The following is a 22445-nucleotide window of genomic DNA, read 5'->3' on the forward strand; positions in this document are numbered from 1 at the left end:
ACAGAACAGAGCTGGACTATTGGGTATTCACCATCCCACAAAAAAAAAAGATGAAAACGCTAATTTGAAAAGATAGATACGCCGCTATTTTTACTGCAGCATTATTTACAATATCCAAGGCATGGGAGCAACCTAAGTGTTCATTAATACATGAATAGATAAGCAAAATGTGGATAAAATGGAATGTTACTCAGCCATAAAAAAATGAGACCTTTCCATTTGCAACAACATGGGTGGACCCAGAGGGCATTATGCTAACTGAACTAAGCCGGACAAAAACATATATCAAATAATTTCACTAATATATGGAACCTAAAAAAACAAAACAAAAACCAGACTCAAATGCAGGGGACAAACTAGTGTTTGCCAGAAGGGATGGGTAAGATAGATCATGGGGATTAGGAGGTATAAACCTCCAGCTATAAAATTAAAAAGTCACAGAGATGAGATGAAAAGCAAAGCATAAGGACTATAGTCAAGGATATCATAAGAGTTGTTTGGTGGATAGTCTACACATCTCGTGGTGAGCACTGAATAATGTATAGAATTGTTGAATCGTTATGCTGTGCATCTGAAACTAACATAACACTGTGTGTTAATTATAACGCAATTAAAACAAAACAAAACAAAAAAAAGGTTGGCCTGTTATGCAGTTAAGTTTCTTAGGTAAAAAGGAATCTCTGCTAATAGCTCTCTTCCTGGTGCAGGCACCCTTTCCAATATAAATTTAGGCAGCTGAAAGGGAGGTAAAAAGCTTTTCCTGAGTCTGCTGGGTTTTTAATATTTTTAGCTCAAAATAATCTTCATGCCAAAGAGGCATATTGCAGGAAGACTTGTTCTGAACCCCTTCACTCCTATGTCTCCAGGAGATACACATGCTATTGAACTTTTGTTTTTTCCTGTTAATCTGTCTCCTTTCAATTACTAGACCAGCCAAAAGACCTGGAAGGAAAAATCTGTTCACCCCTACATATGCAAGATAGAATCAAAGTTCTCTCTTTTTTTATTTTTCCCCTGAGTGTGAGTTCTTGTGTTCCTTTGTCCACTTGTTATGTACGTGAACTGCTCTCTAGGACACCCGTGTAACTGTCCTGGGACACATACATAAGGAATTGCTGTGTATGTGCTGGGGGGAGGGGAGATCCCAGAACAATATCCCACCACCACCCCACCACCACCCCCCCGCCCCAAAGCCCCATCCCTCCTCAATAGGCGGAAGCCACTGGCTTCCTCCCTTTCCTGCCTCCTGCCTCCTGCCTGTTGGCAAGGCAGAGGACCAAAGGGAGGAGAGGAGAGGGGAAAACCTGTCCCATAGTGCCTAGGTCTGCCCTTACAACTCTCCCCCACCTCAAGTGACCCCATTCCAGGGCCTTCCAGGCCACACCCATCCTTGGCTTTGTGGGGGCCGGACTAGGGTGGGGGGCCTGTTCGGTGAGCAGAAGCAGGATAGGTCCTCCCCACCCCTCCACGGCTACCCCTCCCACCCAAGCCACCTCATTTCCTCTTCCTCCCCAGCACCAACACGCACTAAACAGTACAGGCCCAGCATCTAGAACCAGACTAACTGACCGGAGGCCTAGCTTGTCCTGGCTGACCTGGTCAGCCTCCAGAGTATGGTCTGGCTGGGGCCTCCTTTGCTGCTCCTCATCCTCTTTCTGGCTTCTCATGTCGGTAAGTCTCCCCCAAGCCACTCCCACCCCCAACCCCCAAAGCCCTGATTTTCCCCCTAGGAAGCCTTACGATCACTGCCAACACTTTCCCCATCAGCTAGAAAGTGGGATCAAGGCCTCCAAAACCCAGGCAGGCCCTAGACACCACTGCAGCCTGGCACTGGGAATAGAACAGTCATTGACTGTGTTGGATTTTCGGATCAGTAAAGCACAGCGGGGCCTATGGGAGCCTATGGAGTTTTCAGGGGGTGCGCATGTAGTCGGTGTGCTGGCTTCATTTAATCATTCATTTGACAAACATTTATCTAGCACCAGCAATATTCTAGGAGCTGTGCTATGGGTCACAGGTTGAAATAGATTCTATGATGCTGATCTCCTATGGCTGTTATGGGGTTTAAAGGAGGTAATTTACGCAGAGCACCCAGTGCCCAGTTGTGTAAGTGGTAGTTGATTCCTTCAGTGATGGTCAAGAGGATTGGAACACAAAGGCTAGCTCTGAGTGGTAGCTGGAGACACAGGACATGGGGTGAAGGATAAAAGGGAGACACAAGTAGCTCCAGAGGAGCACCGAGGAGGAAGGAGTCAGCTACTCTGCTTGGGGGTAGTAGATGACAAAGGCATCCAGAAAGACTTCACTAAGAACAGTGGCCTTCATTCTGGGCGGCTAGAACAGTCCATGCAAGTCTCAGAGGTGAGGAAGGGCATGGGAGAGAAGGTTCCTGGAGGGAACTCAACAGGAGAGGCAGAGTATGAGCAAAGAAGGACTCAAGAGCATGCTCTGTATCCCGAGGGCAATGGGGAGCCATGGGAGGTTGTAGACCAGAGAATCCCAAGGTCTTAGAAGGCCACTCTGGAGGATGAGCTGGGAAAGGAGGGTGTAGCTGTTGGGATGGTCCAGGTGAGTAAATGTGGGGTTTAAACAGGGGTGGGCTTGGAGATGGGGGTGCAGTCAAGAGGCTTTGAGGATGTGGAATCCACAGAATTTTGTGATTGATGGCAGCAGCCAGCAACACCCTTAGAGGTATAGAGTTTAGAGTCAGACAACCTGGCTCTGCCAGTTACTGATTATATGCCTTTGGGCAAGTTACCTCTCTGAGATTTCATCCACCAGCTATAAAACTAGAGTAGTAACACCCACCACCCAGGATTGTTGGGGCGATAAAATTAAAGTGTTTGCCATATAATTGACCTCCAATAAACATTAATCATCATGAAAGTAGGAACACGAGAGGACTCCAAAGTTTGTGTCTCAGGTGGTTAGTGCCATCTGTTGAGTCAGGGAGCAGGGTTGGGGAAAGCTGATAGAAATGCAGACCCAAGCTGAGAGGCTGACTCAGAGATGATGATAAAGCCCGGGGAGTAGATGAGCTTGCTCCAGGAAGCCTGTAGAATAATTATTTTCGCCCTCCTCTGTAAATGGAGAGACAGCGACTTCACTGGGGGGGGGGGGTGACCATCCACTGGAAAGCAGGTGCTCAGGCATATGGTGGGCGGTCAGCAAATGCCAACTTCAATGTACCCGTGGTAGGCTTTTGAAGAATATTAATTGATGAGCTAAGTGGCATTAAAGCTAGCTAATTACTTGCCAGTTAAGGGGCAGGGACAGAAAAGGAGGGGCTCCCCTCCTTCTCTGCCCCACAACCACCTGGTTGCAGAAGCCCGCCCCTCCTGTAAATCCCAGGACGGCAAGCCCGTCTAGATTTCTGGAGCGGCAGGAAAGGCTTTCTCCAAGAAGATTCTGCTCTCCTGGAGAGCGGCTCCTCTTTGCAGAGCAGTCTGAGACAGGTGGGGACTCAAGGGGACCGGCAGGGTATTAAACAGTGAGGAAACGGAGACAGGGAGCATACATCATTCTTTCCGAGGCTATAAAGGGAAGCCATCTGGCGGGAGAAGGGGGGGCACCAGGAGACCAGAGAGGGGGCTTTGTTTTTGTTTTTAGGACGAAGAGGCTTAGCGGGGGCAAAGCTAGTGTGCGGCCGGGAAAGAGACAGGAAGGGAGGGGAGGGAAACGCCTGAGAGCGCGGGGCGGGCTGGGGACCTCGTCGGAAGGAGGACTGGCGTCCCGGCTCCAGGCGCCGCGGTGGACCTGACGCTGCTGGCCGACCTGCGGCTCACCGAGCCCCAGCGCTTCTTCCTGACCTGCGTGTCCGGGGAGGCCGGGCCAGGCGCGGGCGCGGACGCCTGGGGACTCCCGCTGCTGCTGGAGAAGGACGACCGCATCGTGCGCACGCCGCGGCCCGGGCAGCCCCCACACCTGCTGCGCAACGGCTCGCACAGCGTCACGCTGCGCGGCTTCTCGCAGCCCTCAGACCTCGTGGGCGTCTTCTCGTGCGTGGGCGGCGCGGGGCGCACGCGCGTCCTCTACGTGCACAACAGCCCCGGAGGTGAGTCCGGCCCGCGGGGCGGGGAGCGGACGGGAGCCGCTGTCGCCGCTGTCGCTGCTGCCGCTGTGCACCTCTGACCCGTCTCTTCATCCCCCACCCACCCACCGGTCCCCTGCAGCGCACCTGCTCCCGGACAAGGTCACACACACGGTGAACAAAGGCGACACGGCCGTGCTTGTGGCACGTGTGCGCAAGGAGAAGCAGACAGATGTGATCTGGAAGAGCAACGGTGAGAGGGAACTCTGGACGGGTTGGGCAGGTCAACGGTCTGCCCCTTCAATGAACACCTCCCTGCCCTTGACCTCCCCCAGCTTTGGCCGCCTACAATGGCCTTCACTCTGATACACCTGTTGCCTCCCCGCTGCACCTGCCTCTGTGTCAGGTCCACAGGAAGCACTTGTACCCATGTCTTCTCTGGCCTGTTCGGTCCTCCTACTATACCCAGAGGACCAGCAGCCTTGTGGCAGGCCACCTCCTTCCCTGTTACCCTCAAATCAGCACTGTGCTGAACCCTCACCTTTAGCACTCCCCTGGGAGTTAGCAGGTGCTGTCACATAGGCCCTCTGGCAAGGAGCAGCAGTCCCCATGGGGAAAAAGAGAACGGGTAACTCAGCCCAGGCCTGCCCCCACTCTGGCCCTATCAGAACCTCTGGCCACTCCATGGGAGGGAGCCCTTATTCTGTGTGGCCCCAGAGATTCCAGCCTCAGCCCTCAGACCCACAGCCCTTTGGTTGCCCTATGTTCTTGAGGGAAGGAGGACCCTTTCCCCAGCCCAAGGGGTTTGTCTCCTGAGCACCAGGCCCTCTGAACTGATGAGAGGTGTGAAGGGTCACATAGACCTGTACTCCCTACAATCCAGGCCTGGGAAAAGAGGCAAAAGGAGGTGGGACACGGATAGGGACCCTAGTATTTGGGACTGCAAGTCCTGGAGGAAGAAGCTTCTGGGAGAAGTCCCCAAGAAGATAACCCCTGAACGGTGCCCAGGAGGGGGAATGGGAATTAGCCACACAAAGGAGGAGGAAAGGACATTCCAGGAGGAGGATTGGCTGAGAGCACAGACAGGAAGTGCTGAAATACCGTGGTGTTTCTAGAAGAGAAACCAGCATTTCCAGAACTCAGGAATGTCAGGAATCAGGCAGGGTGTGGAGAGGTATGGGGCCAGAGGGTGAAGCAGGGATATGCCAAGCAGTGGGTAACTGAAGGAGTCCGAGAAGGGGAACTGTGGAGGCTTCTGCTGGGGAAAATCCTGCTGGCTGATGAGTGGGGGATGGAGGGAGGGAGGGGAAACAGAGGCAGAGGAGACTGCCTGGAAGACCATGGGAGGTGGGGACTGTGGTGATGGTGGCTATGAGCGGGACAGAAAAAAGTGACTGCTTTAGGAGATGCAAAGGAGCTAGACTGAGCAGGACCTGGTGACTTCCTGAGTGTTGCTGGGGTGTGGAACAGAGGATGCATCCCAGCTTTCTGCCTTGGGGACAGACCCTGGCTGGTGCCTTGCCCCCATTCTGGTCACTGTATGGGGCACACACTGATTCGACCTGGGCACCAGCTCTCACTTGGTGCTGAGGACCCTGACCCACTTCTGCCCCCAGGATCCTACTTCTACACCCTGGACTGGCATGAGGCCCAGGATGGACGGTTCCTGATGGAGCTCCCAAACGTGCAGCCATCAGCAAGTGGTATCTACAGTGCCACCTACCTGGAAACCAGCCCCCTAGGCAGCGCCTTCTTCCGGCTCATCGTGAGGGGTTAGGAGCAGAGGGCAGAGCTGGGGGGTGGGATGGAGGTAGGGAGCCCTGTGGGCACTTCCTGTGGGCCCCCAGGGCTGCCCGAGACCTCGGCAGCAGTGCTAGGTTGGTGAGGGTCGGTTGCTGAAAGCACGTTCCTCCAGGCTGTAGGGCAGGGCGCTGGGGACCAGACTGCACCAAGGAGTGCCCAGGTTGCCTGCACGGAGGTGTCTGCCATGATCAGGATGGCGAGTGTGTGTGCCCCCCTGGATTCACTGGCACCCGCTGTGAACAGGGTAAGGCCGGGAAGCTAGGACCTAGGCAGGAGAGGCTGCCTGGCTGGGGAAGACTCTTGAACCAAGAGGATGGAGCTTGGTGGGTGGTGAGAATGCCAAGTGGGGCCCGGACCCTGAGGTCCAGCAGTGGGCCCTATACCCACCCATCCTATTTCTAGCCTGTAGAGAGGGCCGTTTTGGGCAGAGCTGCCAGGAGCAGTGCCCCAGCACATCGGGCTGCCGAGGTCTCACATTCTGCCTCCCGGACCCCTATGGCTGTTCTTGTGGATCTGGCTGGAGAGGAAGCCAGTGCCAGGAAGGTATGGACTGACCTGCCCTCCGCAGTCCCTGACCCAGACATCCAGCCACAGGCTGGACCTGGACCCTCCACTTTGGCCCTGGGGTCCACACCAGAACCTCCATAGTCCCCTGCTCACCCAGCCTGGCATAACCCAGGCCCCAGCTCTGCCCTCACTGCCGCTGACCTGTGTCCCTCTAACCACAACCCCTCTATCCGCAGCCTGTGCCCCTGGCCACTTTGGGGCAGATTGCCGCCTCCAGTGCCAGTGTCGGAACGGTGGTACATGTGACCGCTTCAGCGGCTGTGTTTGTCCCTCTGGCTGGCATGGAATGCACTGTGAGAAGTCAGGTACAAGGGTGTTTGAGATCACTTAAAACAAATCAGGCTTCACCAGACACATCTCCCTGACTCCAAGCTCTACACCCGGGGAGATCAGGGTTCAGGGGGCCTTCTCACCGCCCAGCTCACATCACCCATACCCATGCAGGGCTGGGCAATAGCCCAGAATGGATGGGAGCCCAGAGGAGGCCCCTGGCCAGTCTGAGTGGTTCAGGGAGGGCTTCACGGAAGAGGCAAGATCTGAGATGGGGTATGAAGGATGAGCGCGAGATGGCTAGGGAAAGAGCCCTGGCAAAGGCCCAGGGGTTGAGGGACTCGGGGTCGGGTACCATGAGAGTGGAGTAGGAAGGCTGGGGGAGTGACCACAAGAGTCAAACCTCGGGAACTTTGAACAGCAGGCCAGCAGGTGTGCTGGGGGCAGGAGGGAATTGTTGAAGAGGCAGAAGGCAGTCAGATTTGTGTTTGAGGGAGGACCCACGCAGCTGGGTGGAGAGTGGAGGTGGGAGAACCTGGAGGGTCTGTAACAGAGCCTAGAAATGAGTGAGGCCTGAACCAGTGTTGGGGCTATAAGGCTGGGGAGGGGAATGTGTTGGCCGAGACAGGACATCGGGTTGGGAGCACAGGAGATAGACTCTGTGGCCGATCAGCCATGGGGCGCAAGGGCTGTCTGGAACTCTGCAGCTTCTAGGCTTGAGCGACTGAGCCATTGGTGGCCGCTCCACTGAGATGCATGATACAGGAAAAGGGGCAGCATGGTGGTCAATGTCTGCCCCGTGGGGCTCCAGGATGTATCCTCCCTCTCTCCCTAGACCGGATCCCCCAGATCCTGGATGTGGCCTCAGAAATGGAGTTCAACTTAGAGACTACACCCCGGATCAACTGTGCAGCCGCAGGGAACCCGTTCCCAGTGCGGGGCAGCATGGAGCTCCGGAAGCCCGACGGCACGGTCCTCCTGGTCAGCAGCCCCCCACCTGCCCTGACCCCACTGGCCTCACAGGTGGTCCCTCAGACCCCTGCCCCTTAGGGTTTTCCAAAGGCTCTACCCACTGGCCTGACTGTGGCTCATATGGGGTCATCTGATGGTTGAGAAACCACCAGGGGTCCTCTGTCCCCTTATTAGTCCCATATTGGCCTCGTGAGTGTTTGTTCTCTATGGTCTGTCCCTTTTCCCTGTCTCTCTCAGTCCACCAAGGCCATTGTGGAGCCAGACAGGACCACAGCTGAGTTCGAGGTGCCCCGCTTGGCACTTGGTGACAGTGGACTCTGGGAGTGCCGCGTGTCCACATCTGGTGGCCAAGACAGCCGACGTTTCAGGGTCAATGTCAAAGGTCAGTGATGTCCTGGGGCTATGGAGGAGGGTCCGTGGGCAGAGTGGTGCTCAGTGGGCTGGTGCTGCGCAGACTGGGCATAGTAGCAGGAAGGGCAAGGGCCCCTGAACTCCCAGCCCAGCACCCAGCAAAGAAGAGGGTTTGTCGTCCACCAGAGGTCTGGTCTGGCCCATGTCAGGGCAGAAGCATAGCTCGGTCCTATCTGGAAAGGAAATCCCATGCCTTAGAAACAGCATACCCTCTGACCCTGCCCAGCCTCCTATCTGGCCATGCTGGCCCTCTCTGCCCGCTCACAACCCCTGCACACGGCGTGCCTTTAATTCTGTCTCTGGGATGCTGCCGTCTGCTCTCATCACGCCTCAGGGCTCGCAGGGCCAGGACAGGGGAGCGTGCGGGGCGCCTCAGCTCAGAGGGTGGCCTGCCACCCAGAGGAGCTCCGTGGTGAGTAGGAAGATGAGTAGGGAGGGAGCTGCCAGTGCCCAGGATGGCCCAGAGCCAGTACGATCTTGTCCCTTCACCTTTGCCAGCCCCGTATGCCTTGACTCCTCTTGCCCTCTGCTCCTGACAGCCGGCCTCCCCCACAGAAACCCAGACGTCTCCCCTCTTCCTCTTTCTCTTCCTTCCCTGCTTGCTCTCCACCCCTCCCACCGACTTGCAGCTGCCCCACCAGCAGGACCTATCAGTGCCGCCCGGGCTCTGCATCTAGCCTGTCTCTTGTCCCCAGGCTTCCGATTCCAGGCGATTTGGGTTCAAATCCTCACCACCAATTCCTGGCTTAAGCAAGCTGCTTAGCCCCTCCCAGCTCATGAGGGTTGCTGTGAAGCAAGTCATATGATGCGTTTAATGCGCTGAAGTTATGTTATTTAATGTCATGGGTCATTTAATGCAATGAGCTTAGATGATGTATACGAGGACTGAGTCCAGTGCCTCATGCAAGGTGTGTGCTCTATATATGTTGACATTTATTGTTCCTATTATTTTTTTAAAGATTTAATGTATTTATTCAAGAGAAAGGAAATGAGCGAACAGGGGGGAGGGGCAGAGGAGAGGGAAAAGCAGACTCTGAGCTGAGCGCAGAGCCCAATGCAGAGCTCGATCCCAGGACCCCGAGATCATGACCTAAGCTGAAACCTAGAGTCAGATGCTTAGCAGACTGAGCCCCCCAGGCATCCCTATTGTTACTGTTACCAAAATGTCCTCTTCCAAGGTTTTAGCTGTTCTCTGGCAACTCCAGGACCTGATCTGCCACCTAGACCCCTCCCCAGAGCTCCAGACTCATTTGATGGGACCTCCAGCACCGGGGGTCTGGTTCTGAAGTCTGAGTGGAAGTGTGGGCCCGCTCTATGTCTGACCACTCCCTGCACAGCTAAGCCCCGCTGTAAGCATGAGGCACAGGGGCTCCAGGGCTCCATACCCCCCCTTGCTCTCCCCTCCTCATGACCTGCTGACCCCACTATTCCTCCCCACACACCGCCCCGCCCCCAGCTCCCTACTCTTCCTTCTCGGCCGGGGCCTCCTGCCCTCCCTTGTTTCCAGCCACCGGTTCATGCATCCATCATTCTTAGAACAATCGGTCCGATAACTGTTTGGGAGAGGCAAAGGAACCAGTCATAGTGCAGACGTGATAATCTGGGCAGAAAAGCTCAGGCCAGAAGAGGGTCAATGAACATGGGAGTGAGGAAGCCAGGCAGGAATCTAAAGCCGTTTGGGGTAGAACTGGCTGATTCCAGGTGGCCTGGCCAAACGCGTCTTCCAAATCCTGGTTGTACCTCCTGCTGACGGCCTGGCCATAGGCCAGGTACACATCTCCAAGCCTCAGCACCCGGGTGGGCAGAGCGCTGTCTTAAAGGGACAAGTAGCCATTGCAAAGCCCATAGTTCATCACTGGCTGGCTTTCTTTTTTTTTTCTCCAACAAAGAGAGTGATAAATGGTAGAGGGAGAACAGAGAGCAGGCTGACACCAGGCTCTCGCCCTGCCTGGGGTCTCAGGCCCCTCTGCGTGCTCCACATTGCCTCCCCCACACCCAGCTAGGCTCATCCGACCTCACTTAGCAGCTTTGGGGATTCTCTCGAGTCCTCGCTGCCGGATCCTTGTGCCCCAAGCTGCCCAGGCGGCAGAACATTGTCCTGACTGGATGCTGGCCCTTCTGCCCATCGGTTGAACTTGGGCTCTCCCCAGCCCAGAGGGGCCCCAGATCCAAACCAAGACCGAGATATCTTTGCTGGCCAGAGTAGAGTCCTCTTATTTTTCGGAAGACTGGGCAGGCTATCTGGACCCTGCCTGACTTGGGGTCTCCTGGCAGTGCCCCCAGTGCCCCTGACTGCTCCTCGGCTCCTGGCCAAGCAGAGCCGCCAGCTCGTGGTCTCCCCACTGGTCTCCTTTTCCGGGGACGGACCCATCACCTCTGTCCGCCTGCACTACCGGCCCCAGGATAGCACCATGGCTTGGTCCGCCATTGTGGGTGAGCAGGGGCTCAGGGCTGGGAGAGGCATTGCTGGGGGCAGGAGGGGGTCTGGGGCAGGACAGGATATTGGGTCAGAATGAAAGGGGGGAGGTGGCAGCTTCGGGAAGAGGTGGGGGCTGAATGATGTGTGCTGCCCCCAGTGGACCCCAGCGAGAATGTGACTTTAATGAACCTGAGGCCGAAGACAGGATACAGTGTCCGCGTACAACTGAGCCGGCCAGGGGAAGGAGGGGAGGGGGCCTGGGGGCCTCCCACCCTCATGACCACAGACTGTCCTGGTGAGAGGCGAGAGTCACCCCTTCGTGTCCCCCCATGGGTTACCGTCCTATGCACTCAGGGGTTGTCCTGTCTTGTCCCCACGCCAGGGGCCCCCTGCCTTTCCCACTGGAGGTTGTCCCACCCTGTCCCCCGGGGGGAGATAACTGTCTTGTACAGCCCCAAGGACCAACTGAACAGTTCTGACTCCCAACCTCCGGCCCCAGAGCCCTCGTTGCAGCCGTGGCTGGAGGGCTGGCACGTGGAGGGTCCTGACCGGTTGCGAGTGAGCTGGTCCTTACCCTCGGTGCCTGGGCCACTGGTGGGCGATGGTTTCCTGCTGCGCCTGTGGGATGGGACACGGGGACAGGAGCGGCGGGAGAATGTCTCGTCCCCCCAGGCCCGCACCGCTCTCCTGACTGGACTCACGCCTGGCACCCCCCCCCAGCTGGATGTACGGCTCTACCACTGTACCCTCCTGGGCCCTGCCTCGCCCCCCGCGCGTGTGCTCCTGCCCCCCAGCGGTATGCTGTACCCAGAAAGGCTGTTATGGGTTCCAGATGAGGGAGGACATGGAACACAGGAGGTTACTGGAGAGTGCATGGGCACAGAGAGAACACAGGATGTATCGAAAACGTGGGCATAAGGGGGAAGTAGGACGACAGACAGACATGACCAAAGGGAGGACGTGAGATGTCTGATATTGGTGGCCAGGGAGAGGTGGGCCCCCAGGAGCATATGGGATGAGGGAAAGACGGGGAGGCCAGGGTTCATGTGGAGATTAAGGGTCTTAGGGAGGATGTGGTGTACCAGGAGGACATGGGATTTGGGCGAACATAGGGTATGGGGCACAGGAAGACCTAGCATGCTGGGAAGATCTGGGATGCCAGGAAGACCTGGCCCATAAGGAGAACAAAGGAAAGCAGAAGTTTGGGGTGAGGGGAGGCGTATGGAGCGAAACTGAGCCCAGCAGGGAACGGGGAAGGTTGGCGGGTTGGCTCGCGTTTGGGGGTCCACAGAGCAGGGAACACAGCTAGAGTGGATCTCACCCCAGAGCCACATACCCTGCTCCCGTCTGAGCACTGCCTTCCCACCCCCATCTCCTCAGGGCCCCCAGCTCCCCGACACCTCCGTGCCCAAGCCCTCTCAGACTCCGAGATCCAGCTGACATGGCAGCGCCCAGAGGCTTCGGTTGGGCCTATATCCAAGTACATCGTGGAGGTGCAGGTGGCTGGGGGCTCAGGAGACCCACTGTGGATGGACGTGGACAGGCCCGAGGAGACAAGCACCATTGTCCGTGGCCTTAATGCTAGTACACGTTACCTCTTCCGTGTGCGGGCCAGTATCCAGGGTCCCGGAGACTGGAGCAGTGTGGCAGAGGAGTCCACCCTGGGCAATGGTGAGAGAGCACAGCCACGGGGACTCCCAGCCCGGGGTAGGTCTCCATGCCCTCTCCTGGCACCGGATCTCCAGTTTTGGAGCCAGGACATCCGAGGTTCCTCCCAACAAGTCACATCTGTCCTGATCCTGGCCCCCCTGACCCTTCCCTGCATCTGTTGTCCTAGTGCTGGGAAAAACCCCGTCACCCCAGTGAACCACCGGCCTTAGGCCTGATACCCCTGGTCCCTCCTGGTACTAGGCTCTGTGATCTCTCCCTCCCGGCCATCTGCCCCCCTCTTGTACAGGGCTGCAGAGTGAGGGTCCGGTCCAAGAGGTCCAAGCAGCCGAAGAGGGTCTGGACCGGCAGCTGATACTGGCCGTAGTGGGCTCCGTGTCAGCCACCTGCCTCACCATCCTGGCGGCTCTCCTGACGCTCGTGTGCATCCGCAGAAGCTGCCTGCACCGCCGACGCACCTTCACCTACCAGTCGGGCTCGGTCAGTTCCTGTGCCCGCTCCGGGCGCATGCGTGCACCACTCTAGCTGAGTCTGTCCGCTCATGCGCAGTACCTATCCCCCCCCACTCCCCGCCAACCCCGGAGTGTGTGCGCGTGCGCATGTTTAGGTGTTTAGGTCGCGGGTGTAGGACTTAACCGTGCTCATGGATGCAAGATATAATTTTCCTTGATTTTCTAGAACTGAATTCAGTTCATAAGTCAGTTTATGTTAGTGGCAAAATATTTAATATTCGCTGTTGAAACTAGTTCCCTCTGTCCATATTTCACCGTGGTTAATTCAGGGTTCTCTCGCTTCTTTCTGGAGGTGCTGGAAGCATAGGTAGCATGGGGACAACACGGGAGGTGGGGCGGGCAGCGGGACATCTGAGCTTCATGCTGGCCTCTGCTCTGGCATCCTTCCCTGCCTTGGGAGCCAGCACACATCTGTGGCTAATGCCCTCAGCCCTTCTGTGGCTTCCTGGCCACAGGCAACTCCTACTATGGGTTCCTCCTCCGGCCTCATCTCTGCAAAGGCCATGGCCTCCTCTGGGAGACTTAAGAGCCCTGAGGTGCTCCCTGTACCCTGTGGAGGGCAGCGTGTTCTGTGGCCCTTACACCCTTTGTTGCAAGCCCTGTTATGGCTGCTTCTGCCACTCCAGAGCTGTGCTGACCCACGTCCCTATATGGGGGGTGGGGGAAGGCCTCCGCTCTTCTTGGCCTTGCTGTATACCTGGCTGTAAAACTTGTCGGAGCTCTCTGTAGTCAGAGAGCTGCCAGTGGGGTGGGGGACCAGCTCGGCTCCCAGCTCCCAGCATCCCTCCTTTTGTCCCCACCTCCCGTCTCTCTCCCACCTGTCCTCTTCCCATGAGATCCTCCCCAGTGCTGTCCCAGGTGATCCAGAGTCTTTCCCCAGCCCTCCCTTTGCACCTGGGCTCTTGATATTTATAGCCCTGCTTTGGCATTTCAAAGAAACAAAAACAACAACAAACAAAACAAAAACCCTCTTCTCTCTCAAGGGCTGATCCTTATGATAGAAAGCCTAGTGTCTAATGCCATTGTCTAGGCCATGCCTCCCTTCAGAGAGTCAATTGGCTTCTTTGTTCCAGGCTGCTCCCTCTGAGGTCAGTGTGCACAGAAAGCCACTAGGGCTGAGGTGGGGGCAGGGTAATGGAGACAGATGTTGAGGGAGGGAGATGGGAAAATCGCCTTGAACACAGACATAATCCTAATACATGTCCAGACCTTCCCTGCCTCGTGTGCCTGCATGAAGGTGTGCGTGTGTGCCATGCAGGAGTGCACTTATGCGTCTGCTGGTGGGCACCCCCGTGTGTGCCCGCGTGTGTCCCTGTGCATGTGCCCCTCCCTGAGCACATGGCTGTGCATGCACCTGAGGTACGGTGGCCTCCGCTTTCCATGTTTCCTGTGAATCCATGTGCCCCGTGTCCCTAGCCCCTCACTGAGGGAGCCCCACCCCCAGGTCTGTGTTAACCCTCTTCCAGGTCTCTTGTCAGGGGCGCCCTGGGTCCTGTCCAGCTGTTTCCCTTTCCTGCCATCCTCCTGGCCCAGGTGGACCAGCTCCTATGTGGTTAGGGGAAGTGGATGTTCCTCTTTGCAGTGGTCTATCTTTGGCTCCTTGGTGGTTTTAGAGCCATAGACAGTCCTCATCTCTGCTTCCCGTACTGTAGAGAAAACCCCTCCGCTGACTCGCACCAGCTTGGGGTTTCACATGTGATAGGTGCTCTATAAATGTGTCCTAGCCCGCGGCCCAAGACTAGAATCCTCTCCAGAGGATTGATGAGCAAAAAGCCTGGTCATGAGATCAGCACAGTAATGGGAGGCTTGCCACTTTCCATCACAGCTCATTCCAATTCCTTCCCGTTTGAAATGTTGGAGATACCCTCTTTCCATTGACTCCTGTCTTCATGGCTTCTAGCAGACTTACCCACTCCTTGTTCTCCCAGAGCCCTCTACACCAGATCCTTGGTTGTGGCCTCACATCTCTCTTCTTGGACCTCTGTCTAGCCAGTGGCCCATGGATGGCTTCATCTCCTGTGATTCTGTCTCAGTGTGTATCCTCTGTCAGCATATCTGTTCCTGCCTGACCGCCACAGTGCCCTCTGCGGGGGTCTCTATCCATTTGTCTAACTTTCCCTCAATGCCTGTCTGTACCTCTTGCTGGCCCCACATCTGCGGCGCCAACTGCCTTCCCACTTGTCTCATTCTATGAAGGGCGAAGAAACCATCCTGCAGTTCAGCTCAGGCACCTTGACGCTAACCCGGCGGCCCAAACCACAGCCTGAGCCCTTGAGTTATCCAGTGCTGGAGTGGGAAGACATCACCTTTGAGGACCTCATCGGGGAGGGGAACTTTGGTCAGGTCATCCGGGCCATGATCAAGAAGGACGGACTCAAGATGAACGCGGCCATCAAGATGTTAAAAGGTCCCCCCGGAGTGACCCCTGACCCCAGGCCCACCCCCTACCTTTGTCCCACAGATCCCAGGCCCTACCTGGATCCCCTCCAGCAACTGTCCCCAGCCCTCAGTAGCCATGCCTTTTCAGAACTATTTCTGACTAAAGTGATATTGGATTCTTTACACAGAGTATGCCTCTGAAAATGACCATCGTGACTTTGCGGGAGAACTAGAAGTTCTGTGCAAATTGGGACATCACCCCAATATCATCAACCTCTTGGGGGCTTGTGAGAACCGAGGTAAGCCCCCAGGTCCTCACCTATCTCTTCTTCCCAAGCCCCATCAACAGCCATCATCCCCCCACCCCGACACACACAGCGGCAGCCTGCCCCCTTCTCCTACCATTGGAGGTCTGCTGCTGGCCAACTGCCAGCTTGGGAACCCCCACCCCGTCCCTGGCTTTTTCCTTCCCAGGTTACCTGTATATCGCTATCGAATATGCCCCCTACGGGAACCTGCTAGACTTTCTGCGGAAGAGCCGGGTCCTGGAGACAGACCCAGCCTTCGCCAGAGAGCACGGCACAGCCTCCACCCTCAGCTCCCGGCAGCTGCTACGTTTTGCCAGTGACGCCGCCAATGGCATGCAGTACCTGAGCGAGAAACAGGTGTGCAGGGGTGTGGGGAGGAAGGCGTGCCGCCACTACGACCCCCTGTAGCTGGCGGGGCAGGGAAGACAGGGGAGGGCAAGACCCCGGAGCTGCTGGCCTGGGTGAATTCGGGAGAGTGCAAGCCGAGAAGCAGAGCTGGGGGAGGCATTGTATTGGAAGCAGCTAAGGGACATCTTGTTGGAGATGCTGAGCTGGCAGTTAGAGATGTCAGCCTAGAACTTGGGAGAAGGGCCTAGGCCAGAGACAACAATCTGGGAACCATCACCCCACAAAGTGCTGGAGAGTCTCATGGCAAGGGAGTGGGCCCTGTGAGGGGCCCTGAGGGAGAGACCCACCAGGACAGGGTGGAGAGCAAGGCAGAGAGTGGAGGCCTGAGCCCAAGTCTGAGGACACCTCGCTTGAGAGGTGAGACATTTAAAGTTGGTGAAGTTTTGGGTATCCTTGAAGCAGACAAGTAAAAACCTGTGCAGAGGGAGGGGCTGGTGGAGAGAGGTTTCTGGGGAAGGTAGAAGGTCTTGTCGGGGGGGGGGGGACTGGAGACTCCAGGGAAAGGTCACTTCAAGCAAGAGGAGGGCCTTCCCCACTTGCATCGAAGAGCGGAGAGAAAAGGAAGATGGGTGGATGGGAGGTTGGAGGAAGTGAAGGGGCAGTGTGGTCACCAGCGAGAAACCCAACCTCGTCCCAGAAAGAGACACACAGCCTGAGCTTGGCTCTGGCTGGATCCCAGGAAGGAAGGGACAGCCAGCAGTGTGACTCTTCTGACGCAGGATAAGACCTGGTTGGCTGGGAAGGAGGGTAAGGGGGCTGTTACAGAGAGGGAGGCGGCCCACAAAGACCAGCTGGGAGGTCAGATCCCTCATGGGCCCCAGGAGTCTTGGGGTTGCCCATCCGCAGTCTTCCCTGACCTCTGACCACACCTGCAGTTCATCCACAGGGACCTCGCGGCCCGCAATGTGCTGGTGGGAGAGAACCTGGCCTCCAAGATCGCCGACTTTGGCCTTTCTCGGGGGGAGGAGGTTTATGTGAAGAAGACCATGGTATGTCTCAGTCTCTGCACCCAGGTTCCATGCCTGGCCTCCAAGACCCCTGACACAGGCCCCTCCTCCTCACCCAGCCCCTCAAACCCACTTTCCCCTAGGGGCGTCTCCCGGTGCGCTGGATGGCCATCGAGTCTCTGAACTACAGCGTCTATACCACCAAGAGCGATGTGTGAGTGTGGGGCTCAGAAGGGGTAGGAGGGATTGGTCCCCCAAAGACACATACAGACATAAACCTAGACACGTCTTAGATACGTCTCGAGTAGTATAAGCACAATTTGGGCATTGCCAGGGTCTGTTCTACATGACACAGATATGAGACAAGCGCATCTTGGGTATACCTTGGCGATGCCCAGCATCTTAGTGGGAAGATGGGGGGCTAGTTGGAAGGAGGCGTTGTCTTGAAAGGCGTTTCAGCGGTAGGATTGTGTTAGGGGACTTTAGAGCTGGGTTCATCTAACACAGGGAGATACACTGGAGAGGTTCAGGAATATGGGAGGACAATGCCTGGGTGGAGGGAGAGACCACTCGAGGAAAGTTCTCACCTTCGTTCTGAAGGGCAGAGTCATCCCCACCAGGAGCCTATCCAGAGCATGACCGCCAAGACCCCCTCACACCCAGATAACCATATTGGCCTCCCTTCTGCTCCTCTTTCCAGGGAACCTGGCCTGCCAGGCCATCCAGCTCTGGCTCTACTCACTGGTCCCTGGCCTTGCCTTGTTCACTGTCCACCACAGGGACCGCCTCTCTGACCACTACCCAGCTACTTCCTGCTTCTGTCCCCAAAGCCCCTAGATGCCCACCCCCCACTAGAACTCCCATCCTGGTCTCACCCCACCTAGAGGTTGCTACAATATAAGACGTAGTTAAGAGCAATGGTCTGGAGTTAGATTGTCAGGTCTTGAGTCTGGTTCCAGCACTTACAAGCCATGTGACCTTGGGCAAGCTAATCTGTCAGTACCTCAGTGTTTCCATCTGTAGAATGGGCATAATGGTAGCGCCTACATCATAAAGCTGGTGTGAGGGTTAAATGCATGAACGTATATGTTAGCTGATTCGTGCATGGCCCAGAGTGTGTGATTAGAATGTTAGCTGTGCGGACGGTGAGTCTGGGAGCAGCTCTGAAGGAATTTCAGTGGAGCAGAGACAGCAGCTGGCCAAGGCAGACACCTGCAGAGTGGCCCCCACGCAGGGGCTGGGAGGCGCGCACCGTGGGGCAGGCAGCTACTGAGCAGCTGGCCCCTGGGCCTAGACGGGAACTAAGCACATCCTTCTCATTCCAGTTGGTCCTTTGGGGTCCTCCTCTGGGAGATCGTGAGCCTTGGTGAGTTCCAGACCCCCAGACCCCAGCCCTCTCCTGATCCCCCCACCCTCCCATTCCCTGGGCTCAGAGAGCTCTGTCACCTCCTGCAGGGGGCACGCCTTACTGCGGCATGACCTGTGCTGAGCTCTATGAGAAGCTACCTCAGGGCTACCGCATGGAACAGCCTCGTAACTGTGACGACGAAGTGTGAGTGTCCTCAGCCTGGAGTCCCGGGACCCCCTCAGCCCGGTTGGCCCCGACCCCTCCTCTCAGCCACGCCCCATCTGCAGGTACGAGCTGATGCGTCAGTGCTGGCGGGACCGTCCATATGAGCGACCTCCCTTTGCTCAGATTGCGCTGCAGCTGGGCCGGATGCTGGAAGCCAGGAAGGTGAGGAGACGGGGGCTGATGGGGACAGGGCTCAGCACGCTCCAGGGGTGCCCTCTCATAGAAGCCAGAAAGAAGCAGCCTCCATGTCCTTGTCCCCACCACTAGCTGCCAGGACAGCTGGGCCTCAGGGTGCCGCCCCACTTTCCAGCTCTCCAGGGGTTGAATACTAGGCCCTCCTAACTCTTGCGAGGCCCCAGCGGCAAATCGCTCCCCCGGGGTCCCAGGTCCCATACTGCTTACCTGTCTTCCTCTGCTGGGGCCCTCAGCCCAGTCTCATCTGGGCCACCTCTCTTCACCGGACACAGAGCCAGAGTGACAATGCATGAATGGTCCCCTAACCAAATGGATGGATGGGTAAATGAATGAAAGAGTAAGTGAATGAATGAATAGAATTAGTGGATGGATGATATAATAAACATGAATAAACATAATTAAATAACTGAACCTAATAACCATGTGAATAAACGAATTATCAGGTAAATATAAAGGAAGAAATATATCAAAATGAGCAAGAGCAAAAAGAGTCCTTCATATGAATTAATGACTAAGGAGCTGTAGGAATTAATAAACTGTCTTAAGAATGAAGGAATGATCAGGGGCGCCTGGCTGGCCCAGTCGGTAGAGCATACAAGTCTTGATCTCGGGGTGATGAGTTCGAGCCCCATGTTGGGTGTAGAGATTACTTAAAAATAAAATCTTTAAACAGATGAACGAGAATGAATGAATGATCCATGTAAATGGATAAATGATCAAAAATAGCTTAATGAATAGATGAATAAATAATGAATGCATGAACAAACAGCTCATCTGACAGGTGCATTAAAAAAAAACTAAGATGAATGGATAAAGATGTGATATATACTGCTGACCCTTGAACAATGGATGAGTTAAAGGCAACTAATCCCCTAGGTAGTCAAAAACCTGCATATAACTTTTGACTCTCCCCAGACTTAATTACTAAGAGCCTACTATTGACTGGAAGCCGTACCACTAATATAAGCAGTCAACTAAAACATATTTTGCGTATATACTATATACTATGTTCTTGCACCAAAATAAGCTAGAGAAAAGAAAATGTTAGTAGGAAGGTCATAAGGAGGAGAAAATACATTTACACCACTATATGGCATTTATTGAAAAAAAATCTGGAGTAAGTGGACCCCTACCGTTCAAGTCCATGTTGTTCAGGGTCAGTTGTGTGTACAATGGAATATTACTCAGCCATCAAAGAGAATGAAATCTTGCCATTCACAGCAACATGGATGGATCCAGGGGGTATTATGCCAAGAAATACGTCACAGAAAGACAAATACATGATCTCAATTATATGTGGAGTCTAAAAAAACAAAACAAAACAAATGAACAAAAAAAAGAAACTCATAAATCCAGAGAACAAACTAGTGGTTGCCAAGCCCCCACACTTGGGCAAAATCGGTGAAGATTAAGAGGTACAAAAGGTATAAACTTCCAGTTATGCAATAAATAAATCCCAGGGATGAAAACAGTATAAGGAATATAGTCACTAATACCATACTAACTTTGTGTGGTGACAGATGGTGACTGTCAGATGGCTATGTTGTACCCCTGAAACTAATATAATATATGTCAACTACACTTCAATGAACATTTTTTTAAATTTAAGAAGAAAAAACCCTTCTGTCTAACAATATGTCAATGGGCTCTCACCTGGACCCCCAGTTTTGGTCTGTTCTCACTGCAGAGGGCTGCCTTTGGCCATGGGGCCATCTTGAGTCTAAACCAGTGTCTCTTCAAGTAGGGCTGCCATATCGGAAGCCAGGGAGCTCCAGGCCACAGGCGCCCCCATCCCTGCCCCGCACTAAAGCCTCTTCTGTCCCCCAGGCCTATGTGAACATGTCGCTGTTTGAGAACTTCACTTACGCGGGCATCGACGCCACAGCCGAGGAGGCCTGAGCGGCTGTCAGGCCAGTACCAGGCTCTGCGGGCCAGAGCAAACTCCACTCTCCAGCCTGTGCCTTCTGATCCTTGTGGCCTCTGGCCTGAGCTGCCTCGAGGAATTTTTTTTTTTTTAACTTAAGAAAAGAGGGGATCCTGGCCACCTGGGTGGCTCTGTTGGTTGAGCATCTAACACTTGGTTTCGGCTCAGGTCGTGATCTCAGAGTCATGGGATCGAACCCCACATCGGGCTCCATGCTCTGCATGGAGGCTGCTTCTCCCTCTTCCTCTGCTCCTCCCCCCTCCTCTCTCTCTCTCTCTCTCTCAAATAAATAAATAAATAAATAAAATCTTAAAAGAAAAAAAAAAAAAAGAGGGGACCCAGGGGGTGGGCTTAGGGCACTCGGGTCCTCACCCTTTGCCATCGCTCCCACGCCTTCTGCAGCTCTTCCTAGAGTGACTCTTCCCATTTCTCCTTCTAGTTCAGCTGCTCCAGGTTTGTACCCTCTTCTGTGACTCCCCACACTCAAGCCCTCTTCAGCTCCTCCACCCAAGCCAGCGCCCACACAGCTAACATTCCCACTACTCCCCACTTTTGGCTTTATCGTCCAAAAAAAATAAATGTTATGAGAAGCTCCATCCAATGTATTCCTTTCACTGCCGGCCAATCCCAAAGAAAAGTTGAACCAAAGAGAGACTGGATTTTCCAAGAAAAGAAACAGTGTCCCCAGTGACCCAGTCGTAAACTCAAGCTCTCTGTTGGGGTTGGCTCTCCATGCCAGGAATGTTCTGGAAGACCCATTTTACACAGACACCACCACCTACCTCCCTGTTCTATGAGAGGTCCAGTTTCCCGTGGTCTCCTCCCTACTCTGCAGCCCTGGTCACCAGCAGCTCTCCCTACATCTCTGTGTAACTGCCAGTCCAGGGGTCTGCTCTGTCCAAATAGTCCATGCCAGGATCAGCAATAGCCTAACCTCACTCAGACTGACGCCTCAGCACCAGACAGATTCTGGCCTGTCTTGAGCTCCTGCTTCTCCTTATGACTCTAGGTAGCCTGGCTTGGGAGCCATCTTACTGGCTGGCCTGTGGGCCCTCACGGAGGAAGGCAGAGGTCACTTCTGACTTCAGCCAGCTACGGCAGAATCCTTCACCTTCCCCAGGATCTATCTCAGTGTTCTGGGAGGTGCTCCTGTCCTGAACACTAGTCCCCCTATCACTACCTCAGGCTGTGTGCCTGTCCTCAGGCTTCTCTCTCACCCGTCCTTAAGAAACAAGGCTTGTCTTGCTTCATACATTTCTTCAGTGAATCAGATGGAATCAAAGAAGGTATAACAACAGTATGGTTTTATAATAACATGGATTCCAGAATCACATGGATCCGTGTCCAAGTTCCTGCTAGATCATGTACCATCTGTGTGACCTTGGTCAAGTCACTTAACCTGTCTGAGCTTCAGTTTTCTCCTCTGCAAAATGGGGTTCGTAATGACTACTTCACTGTTGGTAGCACTAAATGAGATCACACAGGTAGGGGCCGTACGGGGCCTGGTACCTAGTGGCTACTGTGTAAGTGTCAGCTGATAGTATCTACAAACACAAGGAGTTTGGAAGGAGTGTTGATTATCAGAATCTGTATTCCAAAGAGACTTGAATGGTTGGAGTGTGAGGCTCAATTTAAGGAGAAATGAACTGGAGTAATGGGGAGGTTATGTAGGACAGGAGATAGAATGAAATTTCAGATCAACTACAGGGACATTTGGACATCCAAGATGTGGAGACTAAAAATTTGTTTTTGGCAGAGGCTGGGTGCCTGGGTGCCTCAATTGGTTAGGCATCTGGCTCTTGGTTTCAGCTCAAATCATGATCTCAGGAATCATGAGATCAAGCCCCAGGTTGGGGTCCACACTCAGCACAGAGTCTGCTTGTCCCTCTCCCTCTGCTCCTCTCCTTGCTCGCTCTCTCTCAAATAAATAAAATATTTAAAAAACAAAACATAGGGGCAACTGGGTGGCTCAGTGGGTTAAAGCCTCTGCCTTCAGTTCGGGTCATGATCCCAGGGTTCTGGGATCGAGCCCCACATTGGGTTCTCTGCTCAGCAGGGA

The 22445-nt window shown here is 54.7% G+C and overlaps 1 protein-coding gene across 5 annotated transcripts; it reads left to right on the forward strand.

The window, feature by feature from the left end:
* The first annotated feature begins 1522 nt into the window (after positions 1 to 1522).
* Positions 1523 to 20982, forward strand: TIE1 (tyrosine kinase with immunoglobulin like and EGF like domains 1). 5 transcript variants are annotated; one of them, XM_059374419.1, is made up of 25 exons: positions 1523 to 1671; positions 3743 to 4054; positions 4173 to 4283; positions 5647 to 5802; positions 5946 to 6077; positions 6236 to 6376; positions 6577 to 6705; positions 7506 to 7651; positions 7880 to 8024; positions 9232 to 9402; positions 10328 to 10486; positions 10630 to 10767; positions 10972 to 11268; positions 11853 to 12143; positions 12430 to 12620; positions 14849 to 15059; positions 15220 to 15330; positions 15506 to 15696; positions 16623 to 16736; positions 16838 to 16908; positions 18020 to 18060; positions 18150 to 18246; positions 18330 to 18429; positions 20290 to 20372; positions 20826 to 20982. In XM_059374419.1, the coding sequence occupies exons 1-24, from the start codon at positions 1614 to 1616 to the stop codon at positions 20359 to 20361; spliced, it is 3585 nt and encodes a 1194-aa protein (XP_059230402.1). In that variant the 5' UTR covers positions 1523 to 1613; the 3' UTR covers positions 20362 to 20372; positions 20826 to 20982. The 5 variants fall into 5 exon arrangements, with proteins under 5 accessions (XP_059230402.1, XP_059230400.1, XP_059230403.1 ...); XM_059374417.1 differs by having other exon boundaries at positions 20290 to 20982; XM_059374421.1 differs by lacking the exon at positions 1523 to 1671 and adding an exon at positions 3252 to 3455 and having other exon boundaries at positions 20290 to 20982.
* Positions 20983 to 22445: the final 1463 nt, after the last annotated feature.

Source organism: Mustela nigripes, chromosome 14, assembly GCF_022355385.1.
Source record: "Mustela nigripes isolate SB6536 chromosome 14, MUSNIG.SB6536, whole genome shotgun sequence".
In the NCBI taxonomy this organism is placed as follows: Eukaryota; Metazoa; Chordata; class Mammalia; order Carnivora; family Mustelidae; genus Mustela; species Mustela nigripes.

What these genes read in the sequence shown, in the direction of transcription:
- TIE1 (XM_059374417.1), top strand. Translation starts at nt 1,614, where the DNA reads ATGGTCTGGCTGGGGCCTCCTTTGCTGCTCCTCATCCTCTTTCTGGCT. An exon ending in GGCTTGGTCCGCCATTGTGG is followed by an intron (nt 10,487 to 10,629) that starts GTGAGCAGGGGC and finishes TGCTGCCCCCAG; the next exon opens with TGGACCCCAGCGAGAATGTG. An exon ending in GGCCATCAAGATGTTAAAAG is followed by an intron (nt 15,060 to 15,219) that starts GTCCCCCCGGAG and finishes TTCTTTACACAG; the next exon opens with AGTATGCCTCTGAAAATGAC.